The 23,198-nt window shown below is 39.5% G+C and overlaps 1 protein-coding gene across 4 annotated transcripts in view; it reads left to right on the plus strand.

The window, feature by feature from the left end:
* The window catches only part of Slc44a5 (solute carrier family 44, member 5), a 355,454-nt gene that overhangs the window by 232,225 nt on the left and 100,031 nt on the right, over nt 1-23,198 (plus strand). For all 4 annotated transcript variants that reach the window (XM_005385229.2, XM_013514352.1, XM_013514353.1 and 1 more), the window contains one exon: nt 464-512. In XM_005385229.2, the coding sequence (XP_005385286.1) occupies nt 464-512 (49 nt within the window). The remainder of the gene's footprint in view (nt 1-463; nt 513-23,198) is intronic.

A 23,198-nucleotide genomic window follows, 5' to 3' on the forward strand; every position in this document is an offset into this window, starting at 1 on the left:
AAAAAAAAAAAAAAAAAAAAAGAAAGTCTTGAAGGAAAACCTAACCTATAGCTTCATGCGAGGAAAGGAAGGGCTGAGGTAAGCAGGCGTCTCACATGATAACCTGCACCTTGCAAGTCCCCAGCAGCGCTAGATGGGAGATGGCAGAAAGGTTTTGCAAATCAGAAGGGCAGCAGGCTTTCTACCCTAGGTATTCAGTACAGTGGGGAGGTTTGTTCATGGGATGTGTGGAACATGGTCCTTAGCCTCTCTTCTCAGTCTTGCATCTAATTAGAAAAGAAAAATGGATTGATAGTTGCAACCAAGGCACACTTGGTATTTCAAGAGGCCAAACAAGGAATTTAGCATTGCAGTGAACAGTAGACTAGCCAAGATGTAGATCTTTCTAAACTAATATTTTATGTTTATTTATTTGCTATTTCACTAACATATGTGCTTAAAGAAGTCTTTGTTTTAAATGCAGGTGATCCAAGGACATATAACGCAGATTTTAAGGGCCCTGTTGTGAACAGGTAAGAACTTCTTAAAATGTCTATTTTTTTTTGAAACACAGAAGGCTTATTTTGTGGTTACCATTTTCTAGTCAATGAAAAATTATGTCTACTATAAAATGGGTATGACTTATTTCTGCCTAAATGTCACCTCATTTCACAGGGAAAGTACAGAGAATAAATCTTTTCATGAATCATGAATATCCTCCCCTGTTCAGTAAGTGAACTGCCTTAAGCTCTGAGAGTTTGTATTTCTCGAAAGAAGCAGCCAAAAAAAAAAAAAAAAAAAAAAAATCTTTATGAGATTTAATCACTGCGGAGCAGCAAACCCAGTCAAGTACTTGTTTTATGCACCTGTTTACTGTGTGACTCACCGCTGCTGAGGCAGAGTTGCTATGCCAACTTCTTCCATGCCAGGTATTTGCGCCACTCAGCTCCCAAACACAGAGCGCTTTCTTACACACCGTCTTTCACCAATGAATCATGTACACTTTAGGATACTTTAAAATGCTCTGGGGAAATATAGTCATCTCAGCTTGTGCTTCCCCTGCTCCAAAATTGTACAGCAGGTAAAAATTAGCAAATAACTCATAGTTCTCCTATTATTTATTTTACCTTCCACGCTCAGGCCTCCTGCTAATCAAAAAGCGAGGGGGGGGGGTTGTGGTGTGGAGCCGCTAAATATGAAGAGGCCATTATGCTGTTGGCTGGTTGTTGCTTAGCACTGACTTTGAGATTTGGCAGTTGTAAGTCATAATAACCTGTGATGGGAAATGATGATCTGCATGCTTGTTTGCACTTGCAGTCAGTCATCAGTATGTACAAGAGCACCGACTGCTAGGTCCCCGTGATGCCCCCGCTTAAACAGGTGTCTAGTCAGTTCATTCAAATTCCATGAGAAGCCGGGCCATTCGGTGCAGGTACATTCCCAGGCACGCTTAGAACAAAGGTGCCTCCTTTAGAATGGATCTGAAGGCTGATTCCCTCCCCCTGACACCATGAACACATTTTGCTGTCTGGTATACCAACAGCCTCATTCAATGTGGTGGTTACTTTTACTGTAATTGCAGTCACTTTACATAACTAATTTGTGAAGATTTAATGGAGCCCACCAGCCTCAAGGGACTACTAGATATAATTGAAATTTGCCAGTGTTGATAATTATAATAACCAAGTTGCCACATTTGAACAGAGGAAATAAAGGCTGCAAGTGTGGCTTCCCTAGCTATTGGGAGCGCAGAGGGTTAAGGCTGGCTGGTGTTATGTAGGAGAGAAAGGGACCTCCTGTCTTCACTTTACTGTCCTCTGCTGCATAACAACCTTTTGGTTGACAGTGGACCACATATACAATAGTCGTCCCCTAAGATTATAATGTAGGTGAAAAATTCCTGTCACCAGTGATGTCCCAGCCATCCCAATGTCCTAGTGCAGCACATTGATCATATTTGTGGTGATGCTAGTGTAAGCAAACCTATTTAAGTATGTTTAGGTACACAAATACTATTGCATTACAGTTGCCTACAGTGTTCACTTCAGTAACATACTGTACAGGTTTGTAACCTTGAGCAATACGCCGTGCCATACTCAGACACCATGCAGCACATGCAAATCATTGGTTATGTCATCTAGGTTTGTGAGGTACACTCCGACTTTTACCCAGTGATGAAATCTCCGCATGATACGTTTCTCGCAGCAGATGCCCATCTTTATATGACTCTGACTGTGTTAGGCATTTAATGATGGAACCAATAGTCCAGGTAAAGTCTAAATGACTATGAAAACCTCTGGGAAGAGAGTAATTTGATGCTGTGAGTCAAGTATGATGGTCTTTTGGGATGTCTCATGTACCACAAAAGTCTTAAAACATATATTGGTCATTCTATGGTGGTATCTTCCCCACCCTTTATTCCAAGAGCAGAGAAAGTATTAAAGCACAAGGCATGGCTACCTGAAGCCACTGTAGACTTGTTAGTATATCATGTAGGCAGTGAATTCTGTCATGAGCTCACTGCGACAAAATTGGCGCATGTAAAGAACACACGAGAGGGGCTGGGGTTGTGATTTAGTGGCAGCGCATTTACCTAGCATGCTTGAAGTCCTAGGTTAAAAATTAAATAAAAACAAGTGAGAGTCCCCAATTCTTTGCATTGCCTCTCACAGCAGGTCCAGCTATGATTGCACCTTGTGCCATGCTCCTGAGAATCAAGGTCTTACCAGCTGTGCAAGCAGAGCCCCCCGGCCCTCTCTGCCCGCTCGCTGGTCTCCCCTGCTCTCTTTGCCCTCTCTCAGTTCACAAGGACACATTTCATGGGTGCACATGGGTGTCTCCTTTGTTCCCAGCTATTACAAACTAGGTGTGTGGGAGCTGTAGCACCATAATACTGATGAAAAGGTGATGTTGATAGTTTAAGGGTTTTCCCAGTGATTTTTGAAGAAGTAGGTCTCCAGGCCTCACGCTTTGTGTTCTATTCTCAAGAGAAAAAAAATAGAATAAAGGATTGCTTAGTGCTGGATTGATGTTGTAAAACTGAAAGTGTTATTCAGCACTCTTCTTGGCAGTACATTAGAGGGTGGAAATTAATGTGCAGAGAAAACTAAAAAATCAAAGCACTTTTATAAAATGATACATGAGAAATTCCTCTTGTAATTTAGAACTAAGAAAAATTTTCATTTAGAGGGAAATTGGTGTACTTTCTTCTATTAGATAAGGAGAATTTGGTAATCCACAATGTTTCTTTTGTTTCTTTTCTTTTTTTTGTACTGACTTGTAGAAAGCTCATTGCTACATTTAAGTTCAGTGCCAGCAACTGTATTAGCCTTTGAGTCAAGAATCTCTTTTCAGGACTTTGAATTTCTATTTCTGTTTTAATAATTCTATCGCACCCAGGTGCTTTCAGTCATTTCAAGATCCTTTTGGAAAAAAGGCAGCGTGTGTGTAGGTCAGTAAATAGAAATGAAAGCTTTTCCTGTTACATGGGTGCCTTTTATGCCTTTATACACAACAGATGAAGAACACATTGCTTGTGCTAGTGAGACGGGTAGGATTCACAATACTGAAAGTAACTAATATTGTACAGCTGGTAAAACTATCTACCACTGAATAGGATGCATTTATTTTTATCTGAAGCATTGGACAGTGGTGAGTTCACTGTCAGGAAAAAGTTCAAGGGGAAAGTGAAGAGCAGTTATTAGGGATATTATGGAGGGGATGCATTCATGGAAACAAGAGGGGCTAAATGACCTCTAGTTTTTTGCAGTCCTGAGATTCTGTGACACTGTGTTTGAGCTCTTAATGCCAGAAGGCAAATGTGTTCAGCTTCAGGCTGAGAGGTGAGCACTGCCGACTCCCCGAACTTGCTCTTTGGAATTCCCAGTGATGTTCTCAAGGAGACATCTCAAGTTAACGTGATTGCGCAGTGCCGTCTCCTGGATTTATGCTGTTCTCATATTTGCTTTTTGTTGAGGTGGTTGGTATGCTTCTTGTCCCTGGAAAGGGGACTTAGGAAGGTAGGGTTCATGTCTCTAGGGAAGTGTGAGGAAAAGGTTATAAAAAGAAAGTTCAAGCACACAAAGTTCAAGAAAAAAGAATGTAGGTCTCATGTAAAAGCGTCTGAAGAGATTACAGGCCATTTTCACTTGAAAAATAGTTTGAAATAAAAAGCCGTTATCTGTAGCACTTCCTTTGAAAACTTTAAAAGTGTCACATGTGGAAGGAAATAAAGGCAATGAAAATACATAATTGCCTTGAATGGCTAACTCTTCAGCATGTAAATGTGCGGTGAAGTGCTGTAAACGTGGCCTTTATGCTCGCTCAGACTGGAGCAAGTGGTGTAAACTGATGCATTATTTATTAGTGTGGCTCTTTTGCCACAGGACAATATAGACTAACGCATTTCTTTCATACTCCTAGCCTGTCCCTTTTGTTTGCCATATGGGAAATTATTTTTTTTCTATGTTTACATTTTCAAATGTCACTGCCTGCTAATGATTGCTGCTGCTGAAGTTTAGTAACCTCAAAATTTATATATTATATATAATATATATGTTTTATATATGTGTTTTATTTTTAATTTTTAAAAAATTTTTATTTGAAAGAAAAAGAAACAAAAATAAAAAACAAAATTCCAAAACAATATGATAGGAGGGTAACAATGCTTAGTACATTGCATATTGTTATGTTTAAATTAGTTACCCAGAGTATGAGACGCCACCACGGAATTGTCCAAACAATATTAGCATAGACTTATCTTTTCAATGAACTGAGAGAAATTAGTTAATTAGAAATTAACTATCTTAACTATCATATATATATATATTTTTTTTCTTTTCTCTTTTCTCTTTCTTCTTTTTTCCCATTCCCCTAAACCATTTTCTCTTTCCTTTTGAAGTTTCTTCTCTTTTTACAATATCTATTGTATATTTTGGATCACATTTACTCTTTCAGCTTCTCACACTAGGGAGACAATACAATGTTTACAAATTTGCATCTAGTTTATTTCATTTAGGAGTATGGACTCAAATTGTACCCATTTACCTCTAAAAGTCTCCAGTTTATCCTTCTTTATAGCTAATGCTCCATTATATAAAAAGAACACATCTTTTTTATCCACTCCTTAGTTGATGGGTATCTCCATTGTTTCCAAGATCTAGCTATTACAATTTTTGATGCTATAAACATGGGTGCACATATATCACTGTGCTATGATGTTTTTAATTCTTTTGGGAAGATACCCAGAAAGGAAATAGCTGAGTTAAATGGGATATCTAATCCTAATTTATTGAGGAATTGCCACACTGATTTCCACAGTGATTGTACCAGTCTACACTCCCACCAGCAGTGGAAAAGTGTTCCTTTTTCCCCACAGTCCCTCCAGCGTTTGTTATTGTTTGATTTCTTGATAATAGCCGTTCTTTCTGGACTGAGGTGGAATCTCAGTGTTGTTTTAGTTTTCATCTCTTCAGTGACCAGTGATGTTCAACATTTTTTCATATATTTATTTGCTGTTTGTATTTCTTCATCTGAAAAGTGTGTATTCATCTCCAGTGCCCATTTTTGGATTGAGTCTTTAAATTTGGGAGGTCTGATTTTTTTTTGAGTTCTTTATATGTTCTTGATAGTAAACCTTTGTCTAAGGAACATCTGGCAAACATTTTCTCCACATTGTGGGTTGTCTCCTCACTCTGATCAACCTCAAAGTTCATAAGCACTTTTATATTAGGGGATTTAAAGAAAAATATTTTTGACTATGTACTTCTTGTGTGCCAGGCACTGTGCTAGATACTCAGAATAAAAAGACAAACTAAGCTTAGTTCCTGCCTAACAGGCTTGCAATTTAGTAGGAGAGAAAGATAATAAAGGGGTGGATGTGGTCAGGCAATCAATGGAGCTGTTGAGAGAGGCTCTGGAAATGAGAGTGTGTGTAGAGTTGGAAAGGAAGGGAAAGGGAAATCTAGGAAGCTTCCTAGCCCAGGCGACGCCTGAGCTTGTGCTTAAAGACCTTCCTGGAAGAATCATCAGCATGCATCAGAGTGGAAAGGCCTGAGCACACTTGTACTGGAAGTGCTTTGCATGAGCAGGACACCGAGTGCCTTTCTGAGTGGTGGGGTCATGCGCATTGGAAGGAGGGGAGAAAAATGATACTGGAGAGGTGAGAATGGGAAAATCCCCCAAGGTGTATGACACCCATATGCTTAGTACTTCATTCTATGGACCTGGCCTACTGAAGAATTACAAACTGTTATGTATCAGAATGAGAGCATTCCTCAAAGGCCTAATGCATTCACGGGCTTGTGGAAGGTCATTGGATTATGAGGGCAGCACAGCTGACTTGCAGGTAGGTGATGGAGACTGGTTGGCAGAGGCGGATCACCAGGAGCATCTCTCTCCACAGCTTGTCCCTTTGCGCTCTGCTTCCGGGACACCACATTGTGAGCAGCTTTTCCCCTGCTGTGCTCTCTGCTATCTCTCTCCACCTTGGGGCCAGCCAACCATGGACTCAAGACACGAGCCCAAAGAAGCCCCTCCTCCCTTAATCTGAGGGTGTCAGTATTTTTCCCCAGCTTCAAGTGCCTTGCTGGGCACCAGGCACACGGCCTTCAGCAGATGATCCGCAGGTTTCACTCCTCTTCCTTTCATGTATGTTTGTGTTTGGGCAGGAAAAGTGTTGCAATCAAAGACTGCAGTGTAGCAAGGTAAACACTACACGGACATGCAGGGTGCATTGGAGACCCAAAGGAGAGAGGGAGTCATGGAGCAGGGAGGTGAAGCACATCTGAGATGGCAATTCTTAAAGGGCAGTGAAAGACTTGTGAGAGTTGTCCTTCATGTAGGAAATGGCAAAGGGTAACCCACAGGGAGTCAGGTGTGGGAAGGAAGAGACTCAGTATGATTCACATTAGTACTGTGAGCACTCCTCATAGTAAGAACAGTTATCTTGGGTGATAAAATTATGTACATGTTGTTATAGGAGAAAGAAACTCCAAACCTGCTCATATCTGGGATGAGTTCATATTCTCTAAAGTCAAACAATGAATTTTAAGTACAACAGAGGTTAAGAGCAGAATATATTTACTGGGGGAAAGAAAGCTTCAGCCCAAGAAAGGGACAGAGGGGGCCCCGAGTGGGTTGCCAAGGTCCCTGCCCTTCCTGGAATGTTTTATAGAGCAAATCCATGATGCAAGGCGGGTCCAAGGTGGGAAACACGGGAAATTGTAAGGTGGGCATGAGGTGGGACAAAACTATGGTCAGCCAATAAGATTATGCATATAATTGCTCAGGTAATATTGATTAAATCGGGATCAAATAGGGAAGCAAGTCATGTAGCAAGCGAGCATGAATACAGAACAGGGGTTTTTCCTGTAGGAGGTTGGGTTAGTGGCCCTTCCTGGCTCTTTCAAGGTGATTGATACTTGTCTAGAACACCAATTCCTGATGGCCACCCCTAGGGAGGTGTGTGGGTGCATTTGTTTCATCTTTTGTCCTGAGGGTGGGTCCACAGCGGGAGTGCCTGTCTCTCCCACAGTTGCAAGGCATCTTGTCTTCCACACTGGCTCCTTCGAGGGCCTGGCCTGTCTGACTGCCTACAATATTTCTATCTAACTCAGTTGCCTATAACAACGTGTAGCAAAAGCCAGCTAATGACATGTATTTTACTCTAAAGTGGGAAATGCGGGCTTTATCTTAAACAGCATGAGATACATGGTGAGCATCTGATGGCCCACACTCAGGGGAGTTGCTTGGTTAGATCTCGACTGTCTGTATTTGCTATGTTTTTCTCCCCTTGCTTCTCTCCATTGGAGACTTGTTTCCATCACTATCTCTAGATTCATTCTGAGCAGGTCACCAGTGCCTTCCAGCTGGCAGCAGCCTCTGTCATGGCAACCAACCTCTTCTGTCGTGATCCTTCTCTTCTCTTGGCTTTTTTGACATCAAATTTTCCTGCAGCTTCTTTCTTATCATTGGCTTCTTCATTCCAGTCTCCTTCCCTCACTCCTCAACCTTACACACTCTACATTAAAGTGATCTAACTCTTTCACAGGATTTGACCCTCATTCTTCCCTTGTCTACCTTTACATAATCTCATCAAGGCCAGTGACTCAATATTTTCTATATGTTAATAACTGCCAAAGCTTATATCTCTCCTGATGACCTTTCTGTTGATCTCATATTTCTTTATTCAACTCTTAGACATCTCTACCTGGGTTAATAATCGTTATTCAAACTTAATTTGGCCAACAGAACTCTTGATTCCTACTCCCTCCCCAGAGCTCTCACAGTTTCTCCTGGTCTTTTTCATCTCAGAAAAATAACTTTAGTATCCATCATGTTTCATTCAGATTCTTGATCATACCTCCTCCTCCTCCTCTGCTCCCCCTTTTCTGTTCTTACCCCTTTCCTCTCATTCCTCTCCCTCCTCCTCCTTCTTTTCTCATATCCTATATTTAATTCACCAGCAAGTCTCATTGGCTTAGCATCAAAATATGTCCCCCAGCCTTCTGCTCCTCCATCTTTCCTCCTATCACCCTTGTTTGTGGTGCTAGACTATTGCAGCGGACTCTGGAATGCTCTCCTTTCTTTGCCTCCTGACTTTCTCCACTTCATTCTCCACACACAGATGCCACTCTTCTATTTAGATAGCTTCCTGTCACAGTTAGACTAAAACTCAGATTCCTGGGATCCTACATGAGTGCCCTCAGCCTAACTTGCTGATCTCATTCCCTACCACTATTTCTCTTACACTCTTTCCTTTTCTAATCTTGAGTTTGTCTTAGGGATTTCCAAATATGCTCTACCCCAGACTCTTGTATGGGGATTCTTTCTCATCAACAAATTCTTCACTGGGTATGTGGCCAAGAACACTTCATGACAAACCAGTTTCCCTTTCACTGTCTACCACATTGTTTATTGTACTTACGTTATAGTACTTATCACAGCCGAAACTTACATTGTTTCCTTGTTTACAAGATCAGTGTCTCATCTAGAATATAAAACCCATGAGAAGCAGGCCCTTTGTCTTATTCACCAGTGTATTCCATGGACTTAGACAGCTCATGACACATGGTATCTATTTGTTAAGCAACTCAAGGAACCGTCATCCTATGTAAGAAATTGAAGATAGACTGGAGAAGATAGGGGTTCATTAGAATGCAGGCAAAGGACCACTTAGAAGATTAGTCCTCGGACTGAGCTGAGCAATGATTAAAACCTGGAGGAAGGCATTGCCCCAGGATAGGAGAAAGCTACATGGTCATGGGAAGGCAAATTGCATCAGGCTGTAGGACGCACTGTGTGTGCAGGTAGAAGAGATAAACTAGCAAGCTGTTCCTAACAAACAGATCTGTGCGGTTATGCTCACTAAGGTAGGGAACACATAAGAAGGAGCTGGAGTGGGTCTAAAGGGCAAATAAACTCGTGAGGCAGATTTTGAAGTGTTGAGTTTGGGATGCCTACGGCACATTTAGGTAGAACTGTCTGGCAGATTTAGAAACACACTTCTGAAACTCTCTGAAATGTTTATATATTTAATTAAATAACGTGTTTAAAGGGAGTCTTTTGAAAGAACATTTAAGTCCGATAAAAAACAAAACAAAACATGAAAGGTCTCTTTCCTGAGCAGTACTTCCTGATGGCCCCTGGAGTGAGCTTCAGGTCCCCCGCCTTTGGGCTCCCGGAATGGTCTGAGCACTGTGTTGTAATGTGTTGCTTCCTCAGCTGAGCCCTCAGTTAAGCTACAAGCCTGGCTAAGCAGAGCTTTATGTAGTGAATCTGTAGCAGTTCTGATCATGTCACTTTCCTCATCTTAACTTCGCCAATCTATTCTCACTGCTGAAGAATTACTTTCAAGTCCCTTGGTGCGATATTTTCAAAGCTTTACATATTTTGTTGGAACATGTCTATTTAATCTACCTCCTTTCCTCCCTCGCTCTCTCTGTCTTTTTCTCTCTCCCTCTCCCTTGCTCAGGTCTTTAAACCCTTGAATGTATTTGCTGTTGAGCCAAACCAGACATGAGTCATGTACATTTCTAGGGGATCTGAAAATTTATTTTGTCAACGCACTATAATCATTCCAACTCAGGGATGCTGAGTGACACTAACAAAGCTCACAAGAGACTGATGTATAAAATCAGAATGTCAGTGCAGTCATTTACACTGAGAAATGTAATTGCTGAGCAGACCTGATGTTCCTGCTGGCCTGACCAGAACACTGTTCTCTTTAGGAACGCTACATGAGAAACCCAATTATCCAAAGGTTGCTTAATAAGTGTATTGTCAGAATAAAGGGGACTACCTGAGTGGAATGTCTAATGTCACCAGGTTCTGCTGGCCTATGGTCAACAGAGCAGGATCCCCACATCAAGTTACCTGGTGCCCTAACCTGGAGAGTGCTTGAAGGTGCAGAGCTGTTTGACTATTTGCACTTCTGTTTAGCTCCTTTAATAAACCATTTTATAATCAAGCTTTGCTAGACTTGGAGCCTCAGTCTGTCTGAGTCACTGAGTTCATCACTGTTTTAATTATGTGTGGATTTCAGAGTTTAAATCACAGGAAGAAATGTTGCTTTCTGTAGTCCCAAGTTTTGGGTAAACAGCTCCCATACAGCGGTAGCCTTCTTGCTTACTTCTCTGATCTAAGTGTCCCTTCCTTCAAAATCCTGCAGTTTGTGCTGCGGACCACACACTTGGTGCACAGAGAATGCTAAGTGTGATAACTGTTCAGTTTTTGTGAACATGTGTCTTGTCACTGGGCTGGGAATTTCTCCTGGAGGACAGAGGTCTGCATTTAGAACATAATGAGGGATGAGAGATGAGGGCTGGCAAAGCTTTCTTTGTGTGTTTTCTTTTTTTCAATATACCATTGGTTAGAGGATTGACTTCTCAGATTGCATTCTGTTTGCAAATAATGGGATCATGTATTCCCTACTATGAAATTTGAAGTGTCTTTTTGAAAAATTTTAGTCTTTTATTAAAAAACAGCACATGGTTTTCCAAGCCTATTGTTTTTACCTTTTTTATTTTAAATAGATAAAAAGGATAAACATAACAATAAAACTGAGTTTTAAAACAAGTTAGTAGGACAGTTACAATAGTTGAAACATTGCATATTGTTGTCTTCCTAGTAGTTTTTCAGAATAGAAAATGTCCTAATTTCTATTAGTTTATCATAAGGAATAGTTAATGCTTAATTTTTTGGTCCAATTTACATGCTTATATCTGGTAATCTGAACAACTGCTTTGAAGGTAGCAATATACAATATAATAACCATTGTTGATTTCCTATCATCTTGTTTTGAAATTCTGTATTGTTTTGTTTTTTCATATTTTTTATTCTGTTTAAAATAAAAATTCTTGTCTATACAATATTAGCACAAAACTTTCTTTTTAGTGAACTAAGAGAAACTATCTGTATAACTATCTTAGTTATTATGTGTATACATATATTTTTAAAAACTTACTATGAATTGACAGTTCATTGTTGTATTTACTTATGGGGTATAAAGTGATGCTGTGAGATATGTATACAATGTAGAATAATTAATTGAAGCTAGTTAACATCTCCATTGCTGCAAAACTCAACATTTTTATGGTAAGAACATTAGAATTTACTCTTAGCAATTTTGAAGTGTACAGTAATCTATTAATCACATTCACCACAAATAACCTTCATTTTCTTACTTCCCCCACCATCGACCTTGGAAATTGCCTTTCTACTCTGCTTCTGTGAGTTTGTTCTAGGTTCTACATATAAATTAGAACATGGAGATTTGTTTTTTATGCTCAGCTTGTTTAACCTAGTATGCTATTCTCTGATTCCATCCATGTTGTAGAAAATGACAAAATTTCCTCCCTTTTAAAGGCTGGATAGGATTATAGTTCATATAAATACCAATTTTTGGTTCATTCAGCTGCTGATGGACCCTTAGTTTGATTGCATAACTTGGCTATTGTGAATAGTACTGCAGTAAACATTGGGACAGAGATGGCTTTTCCACAAACTGACTTCAAATCTTTTGGGTGAATATTCAGAGGTGGGATTCATGGGCCACATGATGATTCCACTCTTAATTGTTTAAGGAACCCCTATAGAGTTTTCCTTAATGGATGTATGTACTAATTTACATTCCTACCAACAGAGGGCAAGAGTTCCCTTTTTCTGCATCCTTGCAATACTTGCTACCTTTTGTCTTTGTGATAATAGCTATGTGACAGGCATGAGATCATATCTCATTGTGATTTTAGTTTGCATTTCCATAATGATTAGCACTGTGGATATCTATATCTATAGCTATGTCTATGTCTATCTATGTCATCAATATAGCTATATCTGATATATCATCAATATATCAGATATAGCTGTATCTCTGTTGGCTATTTTTAATGCCTTTTTGAAAAATGTCTATTTGTGTCTTTTGTCCTCAAAATGTCAGGGTTCTATTAATTTACATCCTCTTTCAAGAAGTTTATCTATTTAAAAACACAACAAAAACCTAAATAAACTCTATCTCCACATCCTGAGATGACAATGTACAGCTTTATTGCAAGGTTGCCAACTATAGCAATTTGGACCTTATTTTTCTAGACTTAGATCACAGATCAAAAAATATTCATCACATTTTAATGACTTTGCCTTGATGTAAGAATGCAGAGGAAAACAGAATAAGCTAAAGTTTTTGTACTAGGAACTGCAAACCTTTGACCTGACTTGACAGAGCATAGTTGGACCCACACACTTGCAGTGTCATACTCCCTGAGGATACTTCATAGAAATTAATTGAATTTAAAACAGTCTGAGGTATATGGGAATAAGTAATTCAAATAGCTCAGAATTCTGTTAGTATTTTTCTATTAGCTGAGCATCTTATTTAGGAATTTTGATGACTATGTCACACCAAAAGCACTGAATAATGGTGTAGGAGTTGCAGAAGGTCTTAGTAAGGGCTTTAAACAAAGGTTTTTAAGTCTTGGTGTTCAAACCCATAAGTAAGGCTTCACTTATATATGGTGTCTTTTCTCTCAAATGTCAAAGTGCTGAGTCAATATTTAGCCTCTTTATGGGGCCATCTTTGTGTTTGTAAATGGGTTCCCTGTCACACTATTTCCTCCTCATTATCATTGTTCTTTATTTCTTAAACTAACACCTACAGTGTGCTTTAGATATGTTTTGTTAGTTGACAGTGATAAGACATGGGATGTTCCTGTTGTCAAGGAACTAACAAATGATGAAAGAAACAGACAACTGCGAAGACTGCTTTGCTCAGTGTGGGAAGGGCAACGATGGTCAGATGAACAGAGGGGTTGGGTTTGGTGGCAGGTGTCTTATGTGGCTGCTGTTCCAAAGATTAATTTTTATGCATTCTCATTCACTAAGTACTTATTGAACATTTGTTACAGGCACAAGCTCTTCTGGGTGTCAGAGATACACTGACAAGCAAAGTAGACAAGGTGCCTATTCTTTTGGAAGGGAGAAGACACAGTGTAGACATTTGAGAAATGAATGTAAGAACAAAGAAGAAAACGAAACGGAAATATGATAGTGCCTAACGGTGGGAGAGGGAACATTAATTTAGATTTGACAGTAAGATAAGACTTTTCTATGAAGAAGATAATTGAAATGAGACTTGAATGATGAAGTGGAGCCAGCCAGGAAGAGACTGAGGACATAGGATGTCAGAAACAGGAAGTGGAACCTAGTCTCGAAAACAGGAACAAACTTAGCATCTTGGAGAAGAAAGGAAGTTTGTGTTTGTGCACCATCACAGGTAGGGAGTGGGGAGGGGGTGGGTAGGAGAGGAGCGTGAAGCTAATCACGTTACAATGTGTGCAAAAGAAAAGCTATTGTGGGGTTTTCACAGCAGTTTGAGTCAATGCAAGATATGCTTTTAGGATTTATTCTGCCTGATGTGTGGATAATGGCTCTTAAAGCCCAAAAGGAGGAGCAGGGAGATCAATAGGAAGCTTTTCCAATCATCTGAGTGGAGGAGCCAGTCACTTTGATAGTGTGGTGGAGGCAGAGCGAGAGACCAGAATGTTCGAGGTATGTTCTAGTGATAGATGCGGCAGTGCTTATCCATGGGATTAGATGTAAGGAAGTAAAAGAAAGAAAGGAACAAAAGACAGGAAGAAAATCACCAGTTCTATGATTTGAACAATTGAATGAATGGTGATTCCCCAGTACCACAAACGGGAATATTGTGGGAGGAACACATTTGTCGTTGGAGGAATCAAACTGTGTTCAGTTTGAGATGCCAGCTAGGTGCCGTCATGATGAAGATCGAGGCTTCCCTTATAAATTAGGTGATAGTAGGAGATGAACAGCAATAACTAAGAATAAAATAGAACAATTATTAATACACTATAATAAAAGTTGTGTGATTGTGGTCTTTTTTTTCCAGAATACCTTTCAAACTTTTATCCTCTTCACCTTAAAGGAAGTGCTTTCTGGCTTCTCTCTGGCATATCTGAATGGCCAGGACCATGGTCTTGCATGTTGGAACTTTTAATAAGTAAATAATGGTTACTTAAACAGAAGCGCTACAATATTGCAATAACTGATGTTACAGCTGAACCAGCCACTAAGCAATTAATGGGTGGGTAGCATATACAGTGTGGATAGGATGGAAAAAGGGGTAACTCTTTACCTGGGTGGGATGAAGGAGGCTGCTGTAAGATTTCATCATGCTACTTAGGTTAGCATGTAATTTAAAACTTATGAGTTGTTTATTTCTGGTACTTTTCATTTCATTTCATTTCAGATCATGGTTTACAACAGGTAACTGAAACTGTGAAAAGCAAAGCCATGGATAAATTGGGATTCATGTGGATAATATTAATATAAATCAAATATCCAGATAAGCTCACTTTGGAAAGAGAGGAAGGGGCTCCAGGACAGAAGCCTGGACTTGAGAACATCTGGAGGTTGAGCAGAGGTGAAAGAACCAGCAAAAGAGTCAGAAGGAGCATCCAGTGCATTAGGGGAAAATCCAGGAGGATGTGATGTTGTAAAAGCTAAAAAGGGAAAGGTTATGAGAAAGGTTTGCATTTTATTTATTTATTCATCTACGTATCCATAAAGTGGCCAGCTGAGATGAGTGCTCTGAGAGGCTGAGCAAGATAGAAATTAAGTGACCATTGGATTTAGCAACATGAAAGTCATTTGACCTCATCAGGAGCAGTCTCAGTGATGCAGTGGACACTAAAATGTGACTGGGAGAGTTAATGAGAAATTGTGGTGGCTTAAAGACAGGGTAGGCATGTGCTGTGCAAAGCAGGTTTGCCTGGCCACACCAGAAATTGGATGCTTGATATAACATGGGCCTGAAAAATGGAGGGAGTGGGACTTGTGTATGAAGTCCTGCGGGTGAAATGTCTGCCAACTGCATTTCCGCTTTTATGGAGAGGAAAAAAGAAGAGGTTTGGGTGGATTCCAGATCATGTGTGTTGTGGTTTGTGTCTGGGTGTCCCCCCAAAGCCTCACGCGGTCACGGGGCAGGCTTTTAGATTGATTTATGGCTTTTTTATTGATTGATTTAGTTTGATTGATTATGGGTGTGAGAGCTACACCCGCCCTGGGGTGGATGGTTTGCATATGTAAGGGAGAGCAAGAGGCTGCTTGACACCATTCCTCTCTTTTGTGCTTGTTGCTTTTGCTATGTTCTGCCGCCATGAGCTGTAGCCTTCTGCCATGTGCCACTCTGCCTTGTAACCTACCAAGTATGGACTGAAACCTCCATAAACTGTAAGCGAAATAAACCTTTCCTTCCTTAATTTTGGGCGTCAGGTATTTTGTCCCAGCAACGAGAGACAAGTAACCAAGACAATGCGTTAGGTTATTTCTTCATCCGTGACTCTTCTCCATTGTGCGCGGTGGGGCAGACAGAATTGGATAAGACACGTATGATGTTCTCAGTGGACTTAACCTTAAAACCACCAACTCAAATATTAGAAAAATGAATCACTTGCTAAATAGAGGTGTAAGTATAATTCAAGGAGACAAAATAAAATTAGAAAAATGAATGATTCTTCCCCACTGGAAGGATTGGCAATGGTGTCATGCAGGAATCACTTGAGTTGGACCTTGAGGGAGAGAAGATTGTGATAGATGAGAGAATGAAGAAGAGAATGAGGTCCTGGAAGCCCAGGTTACAGACTGGGTGCCCTTGAAGCAGCTGCTGGCATGGAGTTTGGTGTTCAAACTCTTCATTAGGCCTCAGCACCTGTGAGAAGCAGGGGATGGAAGCAGAATTATACAGATGGAGGCATCAAATCACTCCATTCTGCTGGTTCCACAGAGCTTCAACCCACCAAGCAGAGAGCTTGAGCAAAGATTACCCCTTTAAGGGCCTTGAGTACCTCTGAAGTGGCCCCATTTTTATAAGCACATCTCGCTTAGTCCCTGGATGGTCAGTTGTCTTGGGAAGTTGTGAAACATCTTTAGGGTGAGGAAGATATTGAAGAGGCTGGCAGGTAGAGGCTTTCTGTGGAGCACAATCCCCACAGCTGGGCATCAAGTGCTTCCAAGGGGAGAGTCCTAGGTGGGGCATTTCTGTGTGGGTCACAGAACATAAGGGCATGGCTCACCCCACCATATTCTAGAAGAGATAGGACAGGAACTAAGATGAAATACACCTTGGGAATTAAGCTGGCAGATCCTGTGGTATCATGGAGAGGTCTGAAAGAAGTGATGTGGGTTTGAGACTTTTCTGTGGGGGGATTTGTTAGGGAATTAAGTAGAGATATATTATCATCAATATCTTAGCAGTAATAGTTGCCACAGAACACAGTTGCCTAATGAATTGGTGGTTCAGCGTGTTGGGGAGACAGACTGCACATCATGTCCATTTTTCTTTGGGTATTTATTTTTGGATAGTAGTATCCTTAATGATCTATTTGATGCAAAGACATCTGACCCTCCACTGTGATTACAGTGGACCTATATCCCCTCCTTTGGGAGAAGCTATTTGTGTCAAATCCTGATGTAAAAAATGTCTGAGGAGAAAAGATTTATTTTGGCTCAGAGGCTTCATTCCATGGTTTCTTGGCCACATTGCTTTGAGTCTGTAATAAGGCACAACATCATGGTGGGGAGCACATGGTGGAGATTGAGGGAGGAAGGATCTGGGGTCCCATCTACCCTTCAAAGGCATATCCCCAATTACCTTCTTCTGCCAATGGGGGCCTATCTCCTAGAACTTCCAACACCTGCTGATAGCTTCATCAGTCTAGGATCAAGTATCCAACACATGAACCTTCAGGGAACATTCTAGAACCAAACTACAACATTATTTTATCTTACTCCCTCTAGGTTAGACAAACATGCCTGCATTAAGGGAATATATGGAGTCAGCCAAAAGAAATATACACACACTTTAGCAGTTCTCCATTCTAATAAATGTCTGGAAGCTAATGGTTACCACTTTCAACACCTCTTGTGATTTTAGAGACCATAACTTGTATTAATCACGTGATGTCCCTATAAATTTAGTACTAAAATATTTATACAAGTTTTTCTTTTCCTGACGTAGACACTTTTGGGGGCACTCTGTATATATTGTCATATATTCTTTAAATAACTGTGTGCCCTGGCTGTTTTGTGATTGAGTGGGTTTCATTAGCTCTCTGTCAATCATTGTATGTACTTAAGTGTGTATTCTTTTGGCACAAGAGTGTGAAGAAACTATCTTTCTATTTAAACATTGAAGACCATCTGTGTGTGGATGGAGGAGGAGACCTGTAGGTGGCCTCGGTTGAAAGCCAGCAGGGGTGGGAGGCAGCAGATAGAGTCTGGGCTCTGAGGCATGGCCTTGGTGTGTGACTGGGCTGTAGAATGTGAAATGAAGACTCCAGGGACAGCCCTAGCAGCAGCATCCCACTGTGAGATTTCTAGTCATTCAGAAACTGCAGTGTGGAGCCAGGTTACCAAGTGTAAACAGAAGCACAGAGAATCCAAGAGCAGAAAGAGCTATCCGGAGGCAGCAGAACTCAGCTCCTTCAGTAACAGGCCGCTGTAATTGCTTTTCTTAATGAAGTAACTGTGCTGGGTTTTGATGCCAAGGTTATTTTTTTAATTAGATCTGTGAGGAAAAATGAGTGGAGAAATATATCAGATTTTATCTAAGTACTGGTATTTAATTTAAGTCTTTTACAACTCTTGTATGAGTTTTGTACACATGATCTTAGCCAAAGGGCTGAGAAGCAATGGAGTATTAGCTTTGTAAATGACTGTCCTGCTTAGTTGGTTGAATTTGGGGTTATTGCATGGTGTGAGTACCTGTGAGTGAAGCACGACTTGAGCTGTGCTCCTGTGTTGGTTATTGTTATGGTTTGTGTCTGGATGTCCCCCCAAAGCCTCCTGCAGTCATGGGGCAGGCTTTTAGAGTTTGACTGATTATGGGTGTGAGAGCTACACCCGCCCTGGGGTGACAGTTTGAATATGTAAGGGAGAGAAAGAGGCTGCTTCTGGCCATTCCTCCCTTTTGTGTTTGTTGCTTTTGCTGTGTTCTGCCGCCATGAGCTGTAGCCCTCTGCCATGTGCCACTCTGCCTTGTAACCTGCCAAGTATGGACTGAAAGCTCCACAAACTGTAAGCAAAATAAACTTTTCCTTCCTTAATTTTGGGCACCAGGTATTTTGTCCCAGCAACGAGAGAAAAGTAACCAAGATAGTTATGAAGCTGTCACTCAGGCATGACCTTTTACTTCGTAGGAGTTTCTCCAAATTCCACCTATAGTGTCTAGGAGAAAAAGAAAGACTTTCATTTCTAGCTTTATAAGATTTATCCAAGATGTCACTATGGCTTGTGCTTTACAAGCATAGACAACACTTTACATCCTCTGGACTTTTGAATTCAGATTACTGTGGCTTTTTTCAAAGCAGAAGAATCCTTCTATGTATTGAGTACATGCCTTCAGGAACCAATTTCTTCATACTGACAAAAATGTATCCCTGAGAACAGTTATTCATATCTTTAGTAACTTATTGTTTTTTTCTTTCTCAGGATACTTTCTTTCAGACACAGTAAAAATGGATAAAGTTTAGAATCAATGCTAAAACTTGGAAGAAAAACAAATATATGCTCACAATTTAAAGTGGAAAAGCTAATATCAGAGCTTATGATTTCATACAAGGACTTTATTTCTTAATATTTCCTTTTGGAAACATCCATGTATTAATATTTTATAGGTCTCTCTTACATTGCACAAGTTTGTTCATGGCAGTAAGAGATTTTGTTCTTTTTTTTTTTTTACAGCTGTGAATTCACAGCTTATTTTTTCCTTCAGATGTGAGGACTAAAGTTACAACCCCATAAGCTATTTTCCCCATGTGCATTATCAATAATTTAATTTTAACTCAGACAATAAAATGGGGAGGAGCTCTTATTTCCTACTTTCTGGAAGACTCCAACTTGACACCTACTGTCACCTCCTCCTCCCAGAAGTGTAGGCTCTCATGTGGTGCACAGTATGAATGGTGAATATATGAATGTGTTTAACACTTTGAGTTTCCCTATACTAGGTCATTAGTATGTTGATGTGCTGTTTATTGACTTTGTGATCTATTTTGTGTCCTTAGATAATATCTGCTTTCATAAACTTAAATGCCATTTATATCATTTTCAACTCAATTAGAGAGGTAAAACTAACATACTTAACACTTTAGAGCATTGTTAATACTAAACTTTGGTAGTGATTATAGCAAGAGGATTTCCAATTATAGAGGAGAACTCAGATAAGTGTTAAAGATAAACATGATCCTGGAAAGATGGGTAAGATGATTATTTTGCAAGAAAAGGACAAAATACACCAAATGAAGAAATAAAACAGCAAGGGTAAAAGTAAGGAGTCTAAATTCAGCATGTAGAGTACTGTCCTGAAAGCACCCGGGCCGGTTCTTCCATTGGATCAATCATATTGACTAATTGTCTTGTTATTGAGTCAACAGTGCCAGCATCCTGAAGGAGAAACAGTATTTTCTGTCAATACCCCTAATTAACTTTTGTTACTTGAGGGTGCTAAAATGTGAGAAATCTTTCGGTCACAATCTTATGGTCTGAGAATTAAATGTTCCTACCTTTCGGAAGTAATTTTGACACCTTGAATGGTTTTTATGCCCCTGAGAATATTAAAGGTGAAATATGCTACTTGTCAGTTGGCACTGCCATAGAAAGTGTTATGTCTTAAGAAGTTGATTAATTTATTTGATTGGCTATGCATGGGAGTAAATGATTCACATTGAACGGAAAGGACACACAGTTCCTAATTCCTCAGAATCCTGTCTCAGAGACAGCAAGTATCACCGATATTTTTCATACCCTTTCAAATAAATGTATGCATTTAGAAGTTTATATGAGTGTATGTGAGCGTGCATGCATCTATACATAGGTGTATATTTATTTCATTATATAAATAATAGCACACTATAGTATATTTTTAATCTACCAACACATCTAGGAAGTTAGTTCATTGGTATTTATGAAACAGCCTTAGGAGTTTGAAGAGACATCCTGAATAAATATTTTGGTTTCTTAAAAGTTATTCTCATCTACACAATTTGAAGAAATGGTATCCTTATCATTCATTTCTGTCTTCCACTCATGCATAGAGTTCGAGTCCAAATCTACATGAATCATCATTCTTATCCCATTCTATTCCTGGCACATGCAATTTCCTTCTTGTCTATGTTCTGGAAATACTTCATTCATTATACATACTCTATTTATGATCCTGATCACATTGAATGTTAGTTGTTTGCTTGTTTGTTTTTATCCCTGAATAGATTGTGAGTTCCTTAAATCTCTCTGAATAAAGTTCTTAGATTTTCTCTGAATTTTCATCTCCCATTATAAGGTCTTGTTATAACAAATGCTCAACAAACACTGGCTTGACTGAAAACAGTAAGAGGCTTTTAACTGTCACTGTTCATGAGGTCCGTATTTCCTTTCCTTGTGGTTGTTATTCTTTAATATTTAATCTAAAATATCTTTTCTCCTCTGTGATAATATAGTAAAACCATAGAGTGGGAAAATAATTATGGGTAGAAAATAAAACAAATAAGTCACTTGGAAATATTTATACAATGCACCCTTAATCAAAGTAAGGTTGACATGGCCAAAATAAATCTGCCTCTTGCATATTGGGCAGCTGCCCGTAGATGTGTCTGCATACACATTTCTTGACCTTACTTCATCATGCGTGCATGCATTTGCATAATGCTTACAAGGATGCTTCAGTCCTCACTCTGAAAATTTTCCAGTTTGCCTTAGCCAAGCAAAGACCGCTTTAATAGCTTCATGGATTTTGTTGCCATGATATAAAACGACAGTGCTATATTTCCACTTGTGTATGTCCTGTTCATCACTCTATCATTCTCCTTTGCTTGCAGTATTGAATTGAACTTTTGATGTGACTGCAAATTTTTGTTGAAAGAATTATTATTTGTTCATATTAGGGAGCTCGTGGATGTGGCTTAGCCATCCTCACCCAGGTTGTGAGCATTTTTCTTCACTTTGCTTGGAAGATCATTTAAAGCTCATCCTTAAACTGCCTCATTATGTCTTTCAGAAATACAGTTCTTATACAACTAATCAGGAAATTCAAAGTGTTTGAAGTATGTTGGGGAAAACAGATGTTTGCTATTTAAAGGATGGCAGATGATTGTTATTTCTTCTTCTAGCTGAAAGACGTTCCCATCCACTAAATAAATGTATTGTCTTTAAGTGCGCACCCTTCTGTGTCACAGTGGTGGGAAATCTTCAGTGGTAGACTTAGAAATGAAAATGTTCTGCTGATGTTCTGCTTAGCTATTCATTGTGCATAGTAGGCGAGTGTGGGTTAGGAAAACATCAGTAAATTTCCCTCTTCTTAGCCTAACATGAAAAATAGGTAATGGAAATGGCTCTGAAGTACTAGCATGCTGAAAGACTTCAATAGCCATTTTTAAAACTCAAAATCGGGGCTGGGGATTTAGCTCAGCGGCACAGCGCCTGCCTGGCAAGCGCAAGGTCTTGAGTTCGATTCCCAGTACCAGAAAAGAACTGAGGGGAAAAAAAAAAACAAAAAACAAAAAAACCACTCAAAATCATCTTGGCTAATTTTAGTTTTTAGAAAGACTAAAATTTTCAGACAAGTACAAGTGTTACAGATTAAGCACCTGAGCCACATAATCAAATCTAAACAGGGCAGAAAGCATTAGCCAAAGCTTTAATTATTGGTTTCATTCTGCTGTAGAATTTAGAAGTAGTATTATTTAATACTTTTGTTGCAATAGGGTCATGATAGTTATTCACTTACTCTGCACAGAAACTTATACTTTATGTGATTCAGCCTCCTGTTTTGGGATGGAAGAAAGAGGTTTAGGAAGGTGAAGGGGCTTGGTTAAGACCACCTGGTATGTTGGTGTCAGAGACAGAGGTTGAATCCAGATCTGTAAGTTATGAATCTAGACTTCCTTTTTCTGTATTTCCCTGAAACTATTTTCCAGTAAATGTAGTTTTAATTGCAGCATTTTGGGTTGTGTTTGTTTTTGTTTTTGCTGAGTTGGGAAGCAAGCTGGGGGTGAGAAAAATCCATATTTATGTCCTGGATGGAGAAAGAGGAAAAAGAGAATTGTGAGTGGGTCTAAATTGAGATTTGCCTCAGAAATATCCCAAAATTCTAATTTTTCTGGTTCCTGAGTACTTGTAGTTCTCTCCAAACTTACTCTGTGTTCTCTCAATGATTAGTAAGAATTAAGTCAGATTTGGAAGAGGACTCACCAGCCTATAATAATCACAGTACTAATTAAGATCATTATAGAGACTACATGATAAAATGGGATTTAAAAAGTGAGAGGACTAGCAATACATATTTACTTCTTACACCTGGATACATGAAATACTGGATATTAGCATCAACAACAGGCTTAAGATCAGTTTTTAAAAACTGCAACAAATAGTTACATTGTCAATATCAAATGGGTAGTGGGGAGTTAAATTTCCTATAGAAGTGTCTCAGAAAACATTATAGGTGATGTAGGCTGGATGATCGGACTATGTAACTATGAAGTCCAAGCATAATGAAGACATAGTATTAAATATAAATTGGATAACTTTTTGGTGAAGTTCAGAAGGAAGAAAATTATGAATACCAAGTTATTTATATAATGCATGATTTTAAAGTGCATAAGTAAGCAAACATACAATGAGATTCTATAAGTCGATGATTGGATATTCTATCC

This window comes from Chinchilla lanigera, unplaced genomic scaffold (genome assembly GCF_000276665.1).
Source record: "Chinchilla lanigera isolate Chin_1 unplaced genomic scaffold, ChiLan1.0 scaffold00022, whole genome shotgun sequence".
Lineage (NCBI taxonomy): Eukaryota > Metazoa > Chordata > Mammalia > Rodentia > Chinchillidae > Chinchilla > Chinchilla lanigera.